A 19,395-nucleotide genomic window follows, 5' to 3' on the forward strand; every position below is an offset into this window, starting at 1 on the left:
GCACATTCTGAGCGAATATGTTGTAAAGTTTGTTCGTAACACCTGTGCAGATAAGTTTTTTGCAATGTTGATTCGTCAGGCAGTTCGAAGTTCGTATATTTCACGAGAAACTTTAGTAATTTAAGGTTCTTTAATTTGAACAGTGGAACATCTGCGGATACAAAAGCTCTGCACAAATCCATTGAAAAAGCGGATAATTTTGACGGTTCACCAGAACTAAACGCAATTGGTTGACCAATAAATGCCAGTCTTTTGCTCAAACGTGAAGCAGCAGCAATATGCTTCTTGCTCTCCAAATGCTGCGTAATTTGTGAACGTTGGTCAGCCGTGACAGATTTACCACACGGTTGGCAAAATAGCACTTTGCCAATCAGTAGAAAATACATCTTTATATTCGTCACAGAACTTCTGCAAACGAGATGAAACACCTGTCTTTATTTTAGGCATTTTACAGTAAGGAAACACACACTGTGCTGAAGCACCACTCAGAACACAAAAGACACGTAGTAGATTCAAAGTCCTGCAATGTTGTAACTAGCTTGTGGCTGGGTAGAATTCCCTCAATAGGAACTTACGTGTCGAATAAAGTAAGGTGCCAGAAGTCTGCCAGTCAACGTGCTCAAAGACAAAACAAACCTGACACACTCAATATGAAAGAGGTGTGGGAAAAGCATTTTTTCTTTCGAAGATTTTGATGTAGCAGAGATTTTATCAATGAGAGATTTTATGTTTTTAAAACGAAAATTCTTAAAATATGTATTTACATATGGAAAAGTGGAAAATACGGTTTTTATGTAAAATAAAATTTGCTGTGGTGACATAAAAGAATATGATCAACATTTTGGCAAAAGAAAGGGCCTCTATCTCACTACAGAAAAAAACATTTATTTAAATAAAGTTCCGTTCCCTAGTGATAAGTGCTTATCTCGACACGTGTGTTCGAGTGGTATACACGATTCTGGGGTAGTCAGGAGCAGTGCTGGATCTACATATAAGCTAAACAAGCAATAGCTTAGGGTCCCACTCCCTTGAGGGCTTCCCAAAAATTTAAAGAAAAAAAACTGGCTGTAATGTAACGCATATACAACAACTGTATTTTGTACTGTTATGTATTAGGCTCCTATGAAGCAAGTAATGAAACCTCACTTGTAATGAGGCTCTATTTCTTAGCCCTGCGTATAAGAGATCCCTGTTTTTTAGCCCTGCTTTAATAGGTTCCCTGTTTGGAATCGAAATTGGAAATAAATGATCAGATATCCCATCTTATTTTTTTAAAAAATAATATGTGATGAATTTATCCAAATGATAGCATCAACGTAAGAGAATGAATTTTTGATGATTTGCGAAGTAAGAATGCTTCAGTTTATCTGTAGATTTCACTCGTGACCTGTCCCAAGTTGATAAGCTTACTGCTATTGTAAGGTATGTCTCACTAGATGGACTTCCTATTGAACATCTAACTTTCTTTGAGAGGGACAGCTACACAGGACAAAGTATGACTAAGATGGTGATGATAATCTTACAAATGAATGTAAAATTGATTTTAGTAAATGTCGAGGCCAGTCATATGATAACACGGCTTAAGTTTAGAGTTGCCCCTCCAGTCCAGACTTGCCCTTGGACTTTGCAACATAGAAAAAAACTGCTTAAAGTATTAAATATTGTTACATTTCACTTAACTTCGGTACTCCGTGGGCTTCACAAAAATTGAAAAGGTTTTCTTCATTATTTTTGCTCATCCGTTACACCTGTTCGCCATATTCGCCATATTTTACAACTACCATGCTGCTGAAGCCTTCCACGTAACACAGTCACACACCCACCCTTTAAAAAAAAGTTCTGTGCAGCGTACCCCAGGATATTGATTTGACGTAATTTGTTACACAGAATCCATATTTCAAAACCCCAAGACGATCGACCGTATCATTTTTATTATGGGCGGGGCAAAACTTTAGGGATTTTTGGATAGGGAGAATAAACGTAAGACAGCACACGCGTTTTTCGCCCATAAAACAAAATTGACGTGGTCAGTCGCCTTGGTGTTTCGATTCGAAATACGTCGAATCCATACCCTGGAGTCCGGTTACAAAACTTTTATTTCTTTGAGTGGCTGTGTAATTAACGAAAGTGAATAACTGTAATAATTACATTTTTGTGGCCTCCCATCGGGAATCGAACTCAAAACCATGTGTACCAAAGATGCACAGGCTTAGCCACTTTATTTTAATGTTAACAGATGAACCGAACATTCCTCAGTAACTTTTATATCTCTCATTATCATCATTCTTTCAATTTCAGTTTTTCACTTTCACTTTCTACTTAATACAACAAGGATAGAAACACAGAAATATCGAGACAATTAAAATTTCACATGCGCTCTTCCACTGGGAATCTCACGTACAAAAAAAAAGCACCCGCGCTAGCCACTAGGCCAACGGGGAAGACTTTAAAATTGTTTAAATATTATGTAAATTCTGGGAACTTGTAATTACATCTACCAAAAGCTATTGTTGTGATGTAATAGAAACAAAGGAAAGCTACGATTTAAAAAATTCTCGCAAACTCGGCATTTTAAGCAATACAGCAATCTTTATCAATGTTCTTCATATCTTCCAAACGGATTGAGATACCAAATTGCTATAAGCGACCTTATAATCTTTATATGTATTAGAAACTATCTATAGAATTTCATATTATACTTATCTAAGCGCTTTTTCGAAATAAAGTTTTTTTGAAAAACAAAGTCAAATTTTCAGTAACTTTGTTTCTGCTTGCTGGAAATACAATATATGACGACCGTAGTATTCGATGTGCATTGCCACGTCCATCTCACTTGCATTGTTACTGCTGTAGAAGCTTTCAAAGTTTGATTAGTATATATATATATTGATGCTTGTGATATTGTAGCTTTCAGTTGGTAACACTGAGTAAGTGTGCTATTATAAGTTTTCGTTTAATATGTGGATTTGAAATATGTAATAAGTTGATGAGTACCATTTGAAAAATATAACTTTATGTTGTGTTGGCAAAACTGCTAATCTGGTGGTACTGCAGAGTATGTCAATTAATGTTCCTCTGTCAATATTTGTTGCATGTGAATGAGTGTACACATACACATTCTGGCTAATGTAACACCTACTTTATCTAGAAGAACATTTTAAGAAAATTATCATTTGATGCTTTTTACTCAAGAATAAATTTATACCTTGATTTATTTTAGGTTGTGTTAAGCCTATTTAACATCAGACTATTAGGAAAGCTCCATTATTAGAATGTGGAAACAAGGGTACCAGCATCTTTATCTTAAAAAAAAAAAAAAAAAAAAAAAACAGTGTTCCTGAATATTTTATTTAAATGTTCAATGTGCACATGTGACTGTAGGTATACGGGAACTATAAAGTTTGAATTAAGATTCAGAAACTAACTGATAAAAATGGGAAGTCATCATAACAAAAGGTATCACGATTTTGCTTTTCCACTTGCAGTACGATTGTGAATGATGTTATTTGAGGAAAGGAGAAACTTGGAGAATGTTATTGATTATGCCGAAACACCCCGACCGGAAATTTACTTGACTGCTTCGAGGAAAGAAAATTGGCATTCGCGACAAAAACAGGAGGGGGGGAAAGCAAAAGCATGCTCCTGAATGTACTATGAACAAAAAAAATAAAAACTCCTGTTACACGGAACCACAGTATCTTTTAAAAGGGAAAATGATGAATACAATTATTAACTCCAATCTACTTTTACGAACACCTTTTTTTTTATTGAAAAATGTTCATTAGACTACATACTAAAATGAACTGAGTAAAATATAAGAATGCTTAAAATTGAATAAATGTTGACGAGTCACTGAAATCAACAGTTATATGAAAAATCCTCTTTCATAACATACCAATCTTTCTTGCACTTGATTTTTCCATAATTGGTTGTCACAGGTATTTGCGTATTATTTTCCTACATTTTCCTTGTTGTTTACAGGAGAACAACAATATTATTCAAAAATCAGTTAATGAGAATCTATATACGAAGGTAAGTCAAAAATTGCCCGCAATGTAGCTATAACTTTTTTCTTACATTGTTTTGATACTGGCCCCTGTCCTCGTTTATTTTATTGTTATGCTGTTCTGGTCATGCTATGAAAGTTTGATCCTAAGTCCTCCATTTGACTTCCTTTTGTTGCAGATAGATCATGGCCGCTCCATTAGAAGTTTGCACCAAAAAGGAACAACGAGCAGTGATCCGGTTTTTGTGATCAGAAGCGGGAACAGTGTCTTGCCGCAAGGTAGAGTCTACGAATGGATTGAAAAATTTTAAAAATGATCGCACAAGTGTTACGCACGAGGAAGAAGTCGTAGATGATCGTCCAGCTTCTTCCTCGTACGACCATTTTTCAATCCATTCGTTGACACTCCATCGCTGCAAGACACTGTTCCCGTTGTGTACCGAAAGTATTTGATGGATTGATACACCTTCCGGTCACAAAAATTGGATCATTGTTCGTTGTTGCTCTTGAGTGCAAACTTCCAATGGAGCGGCTATGATCTATCTGCAACAAAGGAAGACAAATGGAGGAATTAGGATCAAATTTTCATAGCATGATAACATAACAATAAAATAAACTAGGACGGAGGTCAGTATCAACAATGTATAAAAAGTTATAGCTACATTGCGGATGATTTTTGAGTTACTTTCGTATATAAAAAATAAAAGTGATTTTGTTTGTGATCACATCACGGTAAAACGGCTGATCTCTTTGGAATGAGTTTTTGAATGTTGTTAGTACCTATCTTGAATTGAGATTCTGCCATGCCATTTTGAGTAAAACGTGTATCCTAAGAGGGATGACAGGGTTCATAATGTTTGCCAAAAGTAGGTGTCTTAAAAACTCCTCAAACTAGTAAGATTAAACTCGGTATATAAACTCCTCATTAAAAATAAGTGACAGAATAGTTTCTCATTCAAATTAAATTCAATGTCCCAGTGTTTAAAAAGTTTGCTTCTAAAACAGTGAAGGCGATAACTTCAATATTTTTTCGCCTCATAGAAATCGACGGTGTCTATCTGATCATTACGGGAAATCGGCTGAATCGTTTGAAATGAAATTTCGAACTTGGCATTATCCTCGAGGCGGGTTTATTTCAAGTCGTTTTCTATGATCTTTGTTCTACGTTCTGTTGTAAATTTTATATTTGCATGGAAAATAAATATTCTATTGATTCCACCCACTGACCAACAGTTACTTGTATAAGCAAATTTCTATCAAAAACTAATGTCCGCATGCTTACAGGGTAAGCAACTTATAAACTACCGTAGTTGGTTAGTTCTGTCTATATTTTCAGTGTTTAATAATAATGTAGAGTGATCTTGTTGAGTTTCTTCTGCTTTCAATACAGTTAATAAATGAATTAAGGAACTTCAATAGAGGTATGACTTGTACCTTACAATAAAATTATCACACAGTGATTATATTTTGCAGCCAGTGATGATTTAGAAGATTTTCCTAGAGGAGGGGACATGAAGATATTAAATTAAGAAAATCAAACACTTGCATTCAATTATCATGGGCTTCAAAAATGCACTTACAAGTACATTTTGACACACTTCTAATTGTGAAGAGGACGCTAAGTGCATAATCATGTTTTATGGAATAAAAATCTATAATCTCGCGTAAAAATTACATCCTCAATAAAATAATAAAGAAGCCATGTGCATACGCCATAAAATATTGTCAAAGTAAGATGTGTTCCCATATCGTGTTGGCCTATTATTTGTTTTGAATATATTAATTTTGGTAACAAACAATATTATTATTAAAGGTTTTATTTACATATACTAGTTTAGAAAAGGACATGAGATTGAAACTATTGCATAGCTGGGAAATTCTATTGTCGGTATACAGGGTTGCTAGTGGTTACTGTTCTAGCTGGTGCTTAGTGTGGTTAGGTTCTAGTGATAAGCGTGATTAGAGATTGGACAATACTGACAGTTCGTGGGTATTAATCAATTCCAGTAGACAAATGCTGTGATGGTTCCTTTAAATATAGGACTTGGCCAACTTCTTTCTATTTTATTATTATTATTATTATTATTATTATTATTATTATTATTATTATTATTATTATTATTATTATTATTATTATTATTATTATTATTACTAGTAGTAGTAGTAGTAGTAGTATTGGTTGTTAATTAACACAGTTTAATTTAGCCTCGCAAGGTATCACTAAGTAACATTTCAATGAAATTGAGGATTTAAGTTCAAACATAAACAAAAAATATTACTCTTTCTAATTTTAATATTTCTAAATATGTAAAATATTATTGGTTATCTTTTATATTGTTCTGCTACATGTTACCGTATTATACATTCAAAAGTGACGGCATAAGCGTGGGACGTAGAACTTGAAGATTTCATTTTTTTTAATTTCAAAGATGAAACTTAAGAAAACTTATTTAGTCCAATACATCCAATCGAATAAGTCAGTAAGACACCAGTATTCCTTGCTTTAAATTCAAATACTGTCTGTTCAATCAAAAAAAAAAAAAAAAAAAATGTAACTAACATTATTAGTTTGTACAGAAAAAGTACAGAAAACAACTCTATGAGATAAGTCATAAATTATTAACGGAATTTTGAAGGTTTCAAGTTTGTACAGAAAGAGCTAAGGGCAAGTTGTCACAGACTAAAGTCACTAGATTATTATTGGCTTATTACTTTGGAGTAATGTATTTAGGAGAAACAAAGGCAGAAGAAAACCATTAAAAGACAAGAGTGCATATGACATGGACTATGCGAACGAGGTATCAGAACATTTTCTTTGATACGGAAAGGACGTGGGTAAAGATCCGCCTTTTTTCGCCTATGACAGCCATAAAAGTGAAAGTGCCCACAAAAGCCAATATATCGTATGAATATTAATTTCAAGCGTTAAACGTTACATTACACTTTAATAAGGTACATATGAAAACTATTGTATAATACATAAAGAACTCCGCAAACAAACCATGTTGATATTCTGCCAATTTATACCTCATAATAATTTTACTATGAGGTTTTTCATGAACCACACTACACAGCTTGTTGATAAGCTTATTAGCCCTAGTCTTCATGCAAATAAGAAGTATAATAGCTCATGAAACGCCTTATACTAAGATTATTATTGCAAGTTCAAAGCAAAATGTCTAAATTGGCAGAATATCAAAAACCATGTTAGTAGAGTACTTTTTGACTTATTACAAAATATTTCATATACATTTTACATAGACGTTTAATGTTTAATGTTTGAACTTCATATTAATACGATAGACTGACTTTTATGAACATTTTATTTTTTATGACTATCATAGGCGGGAAAAGGTCGATTATTTATCCATTCCCTTTCAATTATTGGGTAATATATGGGAAAAAATGAAATGGAATCCTTAACGTCTCACGTAATACTCGTTAGGCTAAGGGAGATGGATGATTAAGGCAAGTGAATGATGATGGTAGAATTGGCGGAATGAAAATGTGGGAGGAAACAGGGGTATCCGAGAAAGCCCACGGGTAATATACTGAAACAGAAGCTTACATACGAGCTCGTATATAGCGAGCACAATACTCAATTAACTATCACATTTTCTTGGAATCTGTAGTACACCGATTTGAACCCTGGTGTGGACATGTTCTGAAATATTTCATTTTTCAATTCATACCATTATTATTATTATTATTATTATTATTATTATTATTATTATTATTATTATTATTATTATTATTATTATTATTATTATTTGTTGTTGTTGTTGTTGTTGTTGTTGTAACGCCCAAGCCTTTGGGTCGCTGCATGCTATTGGTTAAAATAGTGTTTAATTAAAAGTTTCAATTCTTTACACTTAACTTTTTCTTCCCTCTCCTCCCCCATTTCCCCACAAACTAACTTGTGGTCACACAATGTTAATGCTCAACCTAAATGTGGTTATGGCCTCTTAATGGTAATATGTATGCTTCGTTTGAGTTGGTGATAAGGCTTGATAAATATTGCACTGTTCTAAAGGTAAACGGTAACATTTGTCTGTAATTAATATAATGTGTTCATGTTGCTAGTTACTAAATTATATTTTGCTTGACATAGGGTAAAAAGTAATTACAACCTTATTTACATTTAATAGGCCCTTCTCTTAATAATAAACAGCAGAACACATTCTTATTCAGTGCTATCACTGGTCATTTTCAAATAATGGCAGACAGGCAGGGAACTAGCGGGGCGGAACTGTTAAATTCTTACGAATTAGCGTTACTCAGAGACTTAGCCATTTCTATTTTATAATAAGGATTGCGAAGCAGAATTCGCAAAATATAAATAATGAAACGACCCCAGTTAGCGACCAATTTTTGAAACTTTGAATTAATCATTAATATTTCTCATAATAAGCTAGCTTTCTATCAGAAAATTAAATAGACATAATTCATCCACCAGTCGACAGGGTTCTCAGTTGGGTCAAACCGTTAATAAAAATGATCAAAATAATACCTGTCGAAATTTTACTTGAGCTTCATCATTATTATTGTTATTCCAGAGGAAACAGGTTTAATTAATGACCTCTTATATTATATGCGATTGTGGTAGATTACAAATAATAGGAAACCCAAAATACGACAAAATAAATAATGTAAATTCTGTTATAGAGAAACATGAGTAAGTAAATCTTCTAATGAAAGAATTACACTCGTCTATAAGTACAATGAAGTATGCAGTAACAAACTCTATTACAATAGAGACAATATTTCTTTTATAAAGTTCATCTTTTTCGAGTTGTAAGAGTTGATTACAATTACATTAAGAAATCAATATATTTAATAGATTTTAGTTGATGATTTTCAAAAGGTTAACATACGTTTATACTATATCTACTATGATATATTAAGCTCTCTCTAATGTGAATATTTATATTAACAAGCAAACTTTTCCCCTTAATTTAAGAACATTCTATTTTTCATTGTAACACCACATAATACAAACGTAACACCACACATGGTAACATAACAATTTACTGCTTTGGTTGTTGTATGTAATCAAATGATTGCCAAACGTATATATGGTGTACATGATTCCACCTTCGTTTTCGGTATGGCCATAATTGTTCAATCTAAAAGGATTCTAAAAGGTACCAAACCGTGGTGTAGAAAAACAAAATAGCAGTAAACACATATTATCCAACAAGCCGTCCATCTGACTTTATCTATTCTTGAGCTGGTTTATTATTAACATATACTTTATGTTTTGTATAAAAAATAGGAAGTTAAAAAATATATTAAACTTATTTTGCCAGTTAATCTCGTTTATCTATTTATAATAAAAAAATATCTGAGAAACGCTAATTCATAATAGTTACTAATCGCAGTTTCGCTGCGTTCGCTAGCTGCCTTCATTTGAAAATAAGACAGTGATAATGCTGAACACGAATGTAATTTTGCTAATTATTAAAACAAGAGTCGCATTAAATGTAAATAAGGTTGTAATTACTTATACAAAATCCACAGGTATTTATTTCATGTTAAGGACAAATATAATTGAGTAGCTACATAAAAGATGAAGACAGTATATAAAATATAAACTACAGACAGTTGTTAACACTTACCTTTAAGACATTCACATAATAACAAAATAACTTGGACACATAAAAGGTACAGAAGAAGGAGGAGACGGAAGAGAGGCTGTTGTTTGTCACATTCAATGACAATAGGAGAAGCTTCATTCAGAAACTAGTATGCGAGATATACTTGATTCAATTCCCGGCCATGCAAGTTTGTGGTAGACAAACATTTCCGTGGATTTTTACCGTTTCCTTCCACAATCTCATTTCTATCAATTCTTTCATCATCATTTGCTCTCATTAAATCATCTTTCTAAAGGCAATAAACATGAGGAGGACGTAAAACTTGAAATGCCATTTTACTTCACTTAATTTTACAAACAACAACAGATAGTTTTAAAAATATTATTCCTGTAGTTGTTTAATCGTAAGCATAGACCATGAATCTTACAAGTTATGAGAATGACTCACTTAATCTTTTGTCAATATTTGCTCCCTTAGTAATGAAAGTTATTTCGTGATAAAAATATAAAAATAAAATGTTGATAGATAAATAAAATGTGTATTTGATAAAAGAGTATTTTGTGATTGTGATTATTGATTTTTATTATTTATGATAATAGTAAGCAAGATTAATAAAACGTATAGCCGAGAGTTCAAGATGTTTCTATTATTTTATTGTATGTATTATTTTTTAGACAAAGTTTTCTAGCTAAATTAGTAAGTTCTTAACATAATCATAAAAGATGGAGTTGTAGGCCTTTTGATATTTAAATAGCAAGAAGTTGTTCCTTAGCTGTTTCAGTCTTTTACACTATTATTTTCACTTCGTTAATCTTCAGTTTTAAAAAAGCTACTTTTCTATATCTTTAACTTCTAAAAAATCATCTGCAATTGGAATATTGTATAGAAAGGATCTAACCATTTAACTCATCAATTTTTTTAAAAAAAGTAAAATAATGTTTTGTAGAGTTTTAAAATGTTTTCAGGGACAAACAAATTGGATTTTATTTTATTAAAAAAGTGTTTAACTTAAGCACTGTTTCAGGTGAAATGATTACAGAACAAAATGAAATTATTGATGGCCAGATTATTATAAGTACGTTAGTTGTATTTAGGATATTTATTTACGAATTATTTTAATGTAGCATGTACAATTTGAACATTGCTGATTATTGTGTTTATATAGACAAAACATTAGGCATATATTCATAGTATGTTGGCATAAAATAATTTATTTGAAATCGTAATTCGGGGATAATCACAATAAGATGAACATTGTAACATAAGTAAGTGATTCAGTATCAGTATATTAAATTTAGCAATTCTGGCACCCTGATTTAAAATCTCATAGCAAGTGTCATAACGCTCTGCAATACAATGTTCAAAAGTCGATTTTTACAGAATGTAATTAATAATGCGTGTATTGTTCAATTTGAGTAAAGTTTCTCAATAAAGCAAATTGTGATTTGGATGTAAGCACACTTTCACTTGCACTTAAATATTCGAGTAAATTAGTAAGGCCACTTAATTTTCTTTAAATCATTTACGACTTGAAAATTTTAGGTGCCACAAACTTTCACCTGAAAGCTAAAAAATATATTTTCTTAATATTTTGCCTAAAAATTAAGAAATCTATATATAACATGAAAATATCTAGCTGTTATGTCTTCTAAATTAAGATTAATACAGGTATGGTACCAACTAATGATTTACGGTATATTCTTTTGTGTTATTAATATTCCATAAGTTCCATTTTATAATATCCCAAATCAGCGGAACAAATGTCAACCGCAGACTTTAAATTCCATTAGAGAAATTAGAAAGGAAACATACACAAAATACTTGAAAAAATAAGAAAATGTTAGTGTAATCGTTGATTTGTTTCTTATAACTATGAAGACAGTACATCTCAAGATTCATTTTATAATTTTCAATGTTTGAAGATTCTTTTAAAATTATTTATAATGCATTATTATATCTATTTTTTCTGCCCCAAAATTTACTGTGTTACTTTACCGTTAATAAATAAATTTAAAGTGACTATATTTTTTAAATAAATTTAAAATGTATAGAGAAAGAACATAGATTATATATATATATATATATATATATATATATATATATATATATATATATATATATATATATATATATATATATATATATATATGGGGGGTAGATTTTGTACTGCAATGATGTAAATCCTAGTGCAAATGGTGAGTGTATCGAACATGTGGCGCTGATGTTAAAATGTCGAAGAGTTTATAAATTGTTATTGATATTAGCACATAGCAGGACAGGATTAGTTTAAGCAATGCCGTATGTTTTTTTACATATCTATAGCTCTGAAATACACTGTACTAACTAGATATTTGTTTTAGATAATAACATATTATATAGGCTTGTAATAGGAGAAGAAATATAACCAATTAAGTTTTTAAACAGTGTCAGTGAGATTGTTTAGATATTCATTTCCTGAAACTAAAGTTTACTGTCATATACACAAAAGAAAAGCACTGAAATCTCTGAACATTTACTTTACATCAATTTTCGAAATTTTAGATATAATATTATATTCATAATTTTAGATTTAATATTTTGAGATACATTAATATTTTTTTGATATTTTTAATTTTAAAACATCCCATGTTTAATAATATTGGTTCACAATATTAAATAAATTATTTCAGTATTTAATAGCCATTATGTTATGAGGAAACAGTCATTGGTGGGTGCTTTTATGTTTGAGGAAAGTATTAGCGTGGAAAATGTTTTCCGCTTTAGGAAATCATGAATTGTAACAAATGTTGGTGGTTAATGTACATAGTGTAAATGCATCTAAACAAAAGGTAGACAGATAGGAAGTAAATTTATGATTTAAATGTTTTAACTGGTTGTAAAAGTATTACATTATTAATTTTATTATAAGGAGAATGAAGGAAAGATACCTTTCATTCTCTTAAAATTACCAATTAGTTCTTTATTTTTAGTATATCTAGTAATTTTCCCATTTTTGATTTTAAGTAATATATAAATATGTATGTTTTATAATTTATCAAAAAAATGTAGTATATGTATGTAATATTAAATATATATCTTACAGTGTTTATCTAATGATGTTACATACATTTCTTATGCTCTTAATGTTATGCTCTTAAGAATCCTTAGTGATCCCTGCTTTGTATTATTTACTAATATTTATTGATTATAAACGAAAGTCATATACTTTTGATTATTTCTACAGAAAAGAAAAGTAATTTTAAACGAAATGCATAATTATTGATTACCGCAAGTAAGTATGAAATAAAAATGTAAATACAATATAATAAGGTACTGTGATCTACACCTATGCAATTAAAAAAACAGAGATAATCTTTTAGGTGTGGTTTTTATTTGTAATATATGTAAATAATTTGCATTACAATCCAATGAATCTAACATTATAGCCCTAATATTTTATACAGTGAAATTAATCGTTGACGCAATCACACGGTTTTACATTTTATTTTTGTTATGTACATATTTCTATCTAATATTTTTAAACTATACAAAGTATTTAAAAATCTTATAGACCCAAAGAATGGTTATGTTGAATATAAACTTTTATGAAAGCACGAAAATAAAGAAACAAATTCCTCGATTTTGAATAGCACATCCCTCCTTCAAGTGTCCTCCGCCTCTGAAGGTTATTATGAACTATGGTTCTCAAAATGGTTCACGTACCTTTCCAAATTTATATTGTTCTTTATAAAATTTTCTATTGGCTAGAAGCCTGACTATTCTTACCGTAATTCTTTAAAAATCATAACATGTTATAACTTAGAAGATGAAAATATTTTCTAAATATTTACAAAATTCAAAATGGACTAGTAAAAATATTTTCTTTCATTCATATACTATAAAGTTTTCTAATGTTTTTTTTTAAATCTGTCACGATAAATGTGCTTGCAATTAAACCTAATTTAGGACGATGTAAGTACATAATTGTTTGACTTTTCTCTTCTTCTTTTTCTTCTTCAATTCTCTTGTTTTCACAGCAAAGAGAAATTTGTGATCAGTGACGTAAGCATAAGCTCGTCAAGGGGGGTTCAAATACTCAATCTCATATCCTATTAGGGCAAGTGTGATTTTTGTGTAGATATATCTTAATAGAGTATATGTTTAGTTTTTGTTATGTCTTGCTCAAGGAGGAAGTTAAAACCCCGACACAACCCCCTTCCGTACGCCACCCGTTGTGATAAATTATTTAATTAAAGTTGTTTAATTTTAAATACCTCATTCACAAGATTCACATACAGGATTGAGACACATCATAAAAATATTCAATAAAAAAAATACCGTAGATATCCATTCGGGACGGAGACAGATATACAAAAGGTGTAAGTGTTAATAAAATCTCCTACATTTATGGTAATAATGATAATTATTGTTATTGTGGCTTTTTTAGACCACGACACACGTTTCATTGAATAATGAGATATCCACTCCCAAAGACATTATTATTAGTTTTCTTTCTTGATGTAACTTACTTCCTGATTGCATCACATAAAGTAAAAAAAAAAAAAAAAAGTTGTGACCCCCATCAGAAAACCGAAACCGGGACCTCGCTAACATGAACCATGTATGTCTTCTCAAGAGTATCGTATTGTATTGTCAAGTAATACTAATGTATTAATTAATATCTTGAGTGACCAATTAATAACTTATTCTTAAGATTGATTGATAATAAATAAATTAAATATTGGAAGTTTTTAACTTACTTGAAGTTGAATAATAATAATAATGATAATGAACTATTAGGTCTACGTATAACAGTATCACACTATGAATGGAGCACAGAACATTGAGATCTAACCTTAAGGTCTCTATAGTGATAACTGTTGCATGACGTGTTGCGTCTGGCACCTCTTCTGCGGTAATGTAAAACACAAGGGGATTCCCCGCTAATACAGTTAATCTTGGCGAGCGCCACGGCCAGTTTGACGTAACAAGTTAAATTTCTGTGTTAGACAAGAGAGAGAGAGAGAGAGAGAGAGAGAGAGAGAAAGAGAGAGAGAGATCTATGTAGAAGGTAAACGTAATTGTGTTTCGAGACAAAGTCAAACAAGAAGGGAAGGGTGTAAGCTATGTGTAGGTATTGAGAGAAGGCACAAAGAAAATAGGACAGGCGAACCTCAAATGTATTTAGGCATTCTTCGATAGTTTGACCTGATTGGATAAATTAAGGGGCGGGGCGTCACACCATATTACTATAAATCTATTAATAAACATGGAGGAAAATTGAGTAAAACTTCTTTCAACACGTTCTGCATTACCCAAACTCATGAAACGGTTGTGCTGCTGGCATTTCTACCCTCACCCTCACCCCACTTCTCCCTCCACCAACACCTCCATCGGTTGCTCCCGTAACGAAATTTTCAGAGGGTAAAAAAAAAGTTGAGATTGAATAAGGGAACATTACTTCCCGCCACCCCCTAACCCTTTTACGTCTCCAGTGAATTCTTCATCCACGATTCACTTAAATTAATGATGCGAAACTAATTTACCTGAAATACATTGTAATTTCGCCAAATGGTCTAACAAAAATACAAGTAGGTTAACATCCTCAACTGTAAAAAAAAAAGTGAGGATTTTTTACAGAAACTTAGTCACCATACGACAAAATTAAATATCTTTAGATGAACTTACCTGAAGGATCTGTCAGAGTGCGAGTAACAGGCGGTGTGGGTCCTGGAGTTGTGGTCACGGCAGGAGTCGAACTGCTATCCTGTAGTGCATAGAGCGACGTAAAATCCTCGCATTTTCTCTTTTCCGAGCTTCTGTCGTCTGCCGCCGCCGCTGCAGCTGCCATGGCCCGCTCGTCGCTCATCATGGCGAGGTTCGGCCTGAGGTCCTCCAGCTTCCCGGCCTGTGAGAAATTTAGCTGGCGGGAGAAAATGGCGGGGAAAATGTTGAACTGATTTTCGCCTCCCTCGCCGGGGAAACACGCGGCCGCCTTGAAATCCAACTTTAACCGGGTATTGCTGACCGACCTCACTGCAAATGCCTCAAAAGGACTCTGAGGTAAGGACGTCGTGAATCGCCTCGAAGCAATGCCTCGAATCTCGACGTGGTCGCTCACTCTCTCAGTCAATGTGTATCCGTTTGTATGTGTATGTATGTATGTGTATAGGTGAGTGTGTAACTCTGTGTGTGTGTGTGTGTGTGTGGAAATTTGCAACGATCAGGAGCAGCAAATGGCGTTAGGCTTATTAACTTTGGTGTAAACAAACCCCTGCGCCACTGAGGTGGGGGACAATGGCGTCCTTCTTATGCCGTTTCAAATCCAAAAATATTATCCCTCACGTTTTTTTTTTCTTTCCCGACAAACCGCGTTACTGCTCAGCTGTTTTTGTAAAAATGCTATTGTCGGGAAGTTTTGGAGTGTCCTCCTTTCTGTAAATGACGTTTGTTAGTTCCAATAGGCGGGATATTTGCTCTTTAGTGTTATGACAAGAAGATAACCAAACGAAAAGTGACTAATGAGGTTAGCTCAGATATATACAGTTTTATAGCGTGATCCGCGAGGAGAACACTCGGAACACCCTAACCACAAACTCTTACGACAGAGAGCACTAGAAGACGATCGGCGTCTCATTTTTGCTCATGTGTTGTAATGTGGACCAATGATATTAGTTTGTATAGACAGGGTCAGCATTAGTATTCCTCGGGAGTCGTATCTTCAATCTGATTGGTCGGCAGCTAATGAGATTCGGGGGGAAAGCACTCATGGCGACGAGCTCAATGGAGAGGGGATTCACCAAAATGGCGGATGGCGGAAAGCGTGTGTGAGTTTAGGAGGAATCGACGCGCGCACCGATAGTGTTTTGTCAATATTTGTAGGGCAAAAAGGATTCCATCAGAAATCTTTCGTTTTTCTTTTTTTTATTTAACTTTTTGTCCGAATTAATGAAATAACAAATTTGTTCATTTGCATTTATTGGAATAAAATCATAAGCGGAAATAATCAAGTGATCGTCTTTTCTCTCTTTTTCTTTTTCCTCTCTCATTTTAGGTCACACGTTAATAAGGTTTGAAGCACCGTGAACGGCGAGAGGATCGAAAGGAAGACACAGTTGTGACTCCGGTCGGTATCTGAACATGCAGCATGATAGAATGCTTGCCTCAAAAGTCATCCGAATAAAAGGTAAGTACACTTTTACTTTTTTATTAATCATTTATTTATTACATGCATTAATGTTCCTTAAATATATTTCGTTTTTTGTTTCATCTCTGAACAAAACTATATGAATTATTATTATTTTTTTTGGAAGAAAACATTCCGTTTAAAGAAAGTTTTCAATTCTACGATTTAAAAAAATAATATTTCAACTTTAACAAATTCAAATTATATTACGAGTGTATTTATAGTTTATACTAAAAAACTTGATGAGAAGCCATGTTTGAAATTAGCTTGTAGATTTTATTAATTACAGTTGTAACTAATTACTGACACATATTCTATCATGATTACGTAATTTGGAGCCGCGTCGCCTCAGTGGCAGATCGTTCACCTCTGGTGCGCGAGGTTCCTGGTGCGATCCCAACCTGTGCCAAATGAATTTGTGGTGAACAAACACGGCATGCGTGGGTTTTTTCAGAGTTCATGCGCATTCTTCCATATTTTTTTCAATTCACCATTATCATCTGTCTCATCATTACCGTCTCCGTTAGCCTCGGTGTATAAACGTAGGACGTTAAACTAAAAGGAAAAAAATATTGTATTTTTAGTTATCAATAGTACAAGTGAAATACACTTGACACTAAAGTAAACGAAGTTTGATTGCCATTATTGTTTTTTCTATCAACTGTTAGTATAGAGAATAATATTAATTATGTTCTTTGCTTTACTCATGGCTGTAATTTAACGGTGATTTCTGTCAGTAGAGTTTTCAGTAGTTCAGTGTAATTTTACTAAAAATCTTACAATACTTTGGTTTTATAAATACTTCTATAATAATAATAATAATAATAATAATAATAATAATTATTATTATTATTATTATTATTATTATTATTATTATTATTATTATTATTATTATTATTATTATTAATTCCAAAATATTCAACAACAAGCAATATTTCTTAAATAACCATTTTAGAATTTACTGTTAAACTTACGTATTGACTTCAGAATTTGCAATTGATATATATACGTTACGAGACAAAAACAGTGACTGTCAATAATAATGACAAAATATTATAGTTATAGTCTTTAACAACAGCACAAAATACCCTGTTAACCGATACCAGCTATGGCATGTTATAGTGATCGCCAATAACAGAGACTCTTAATATTGCGCCTGCGCTTTAAGAGGCAATTGTAGTTTTGTGTTGTCGCTGTTTTTGGTATGGCTTTTTCCTCAGTCGCTATGTTGTGACATCTTATTGGCCTACACCTGGGAAAGCGGTAACTGGAACAAATTGAAACAATTTAAACTCAAATCACATTGTTTCAGAATTTTATATAAGGTCTATACATTTTACTTTATTAAATACATAGCGTCAATTACCCGCTTAGCTACGTCAAAAAAAGAAAAACTCGTAATATGTCCCGTTAATTAGTCAATTTTTACTATTACTGAAGCGCCCATTGTGAGCTGAATTTGGATTTAGACGATATCGTAAGTGTTACTGTTCATCTCAGCAACCCCGAAAACTATGAATTCGACACTAATATCGGTAATTTTTGATCATTTTTATATTTCCTCCTCCCCTTCCTCTAAGTTACACCATCGAAGTGAAACGATAAAAACTATTCCAAGCCCGAACGTCATCTATATTAAGGATTTGATCGAGATCGGTAGGGTGGTTCAAGAGTCAGTAAGTCACAAACACAGTTACTTTCATTTTTATTTATGTAGATTTTTTGCATAATATTAAATTATTGTTTATTGACAACAAATACGAAATCAGTATATTGTTATTAAGTAATTACTTATCCTCGCAACCGACTATTTATACTGAACATCTCTAAAGATTCTTATCAATTCTGTCAATGAATTTTGGATTGAAACCTTTAATATAGTAGACTATATGCCTTCCTTTTATAAATTTCTTCCCACTGGTTATGGTTCATTTTGTTCAATGTAAAATAGCTTCACAGCTTTCAATGTGTTAAAGTAACAATCTTCATAGCTTTAAGTATATTCAAAAATAACAATCTTTACAGCTTTAAATGTTAATAATTAACAATCTTCACAGCTTTAGGTATGCCAATAAATAACAATCTTCATAGTTTTAAATATATTATTTTATTTATATACTTATACATACACGGTGTATTTAGGGTATTACCGGCATTTATGACCTTAAGCCCGTCACGTATGAGGAGTGACGTATTTGAGCAAGCACACTATCCGGGAAAGGAGGAAGTAAGTAAGCTGCCTGGAGGAAGGAAGAAAGAAATGGGAAATAGGTAGCATCTCGGCATTTGCTCGGTGTGGATGATGAGAACCCAAGCAAAACTTCACTTAGGATGAGTGGTCCCCCCGAAAAAGCTGTTACGTCTTCTCAACAGTGTCCACATCAAGAATCGAACCGGGAACACTCATACCAAAGGCGAGAGCGTCAGCAGCAATGCTACTCGTGTTTAAATCTTTCTTTCAGTTTAACGTCCCACAAGTATGCTCTTTTTTACGCTAAGAGAGACGATGATTAAAGCAAGTGAATGACAATGGAAGAATTGGTGGAATGAGAAGGTGGAAGGAAACAGGAGTACTCCGAGAAAGCCACGGATACGATGTTGTTCACCAGAAGCTTACTAGGTCGGGG

At 32.6% G+C, this 19,395-nt stretch overlaps 2 protein-coding genes across 3 annotated transcripts in view; one reads left to right on the forward strand and one right to left on the reverse strand.

The window, feature by feature from the left end:
* LOC145694188 (homeobox protein unc-42) overlaps positions 1-16,176 on the reverse strand; it is a 291,671-nt gene extending 275,495 nt beyond the window's left edge. The window contains exon 1 of the mRNA XM_081770301.1: positions 15,271-16,176. Coding sequence (XP_081626427.1) covers positions 15,271-15,454 — 184 coding nt within the window. The 5' untranslated portion in view covers positions 15,455-16,176. The remainder of the gene's footprint in view (positions 1-15,270) is intronic.
* A 457-nt stretch (positions 16,177-16,633) lies between these two features.
* LOC145695147 (multiple coagulation factor deficiency protein 2 homolog) overlaps positions 16,634-19,395 on the forward strand; it is a 398,608-nt gene continuing 395,846 nt past the window's right edge. The window contains exon 1 of one of the 2 annotated variants that reach the window (XM_081772081.1): positions 16,634-16,768. In XM_081772081.1, coding sequence (XP_081628207.1) covers positions 16,723-16,768 — 46 coding nt within the window. In that variant the 5' untranslated portion in view covers positions 16,634-16,722. The remainder of the gene's footprint in view (positions 16,769-19,395) is intronic. The other variant, XM_081772083.1, reaches the window with a different exon arrangement.

The sequence above is a fragment of the Thermobia domestica genome, chromosome 9 (assembly GCF_964235325.1).
Source record: "Thermobia domestica chromosome 9, izTheDome1.hap1.1, whole genome shotgun sequence".
Taxonomy (NCBI): Eukaryota; Metazoa; Arthropoda; class Insecta; order Zygentoma; family Lepismatidae; genus Thermobia; species Thermobia domestica.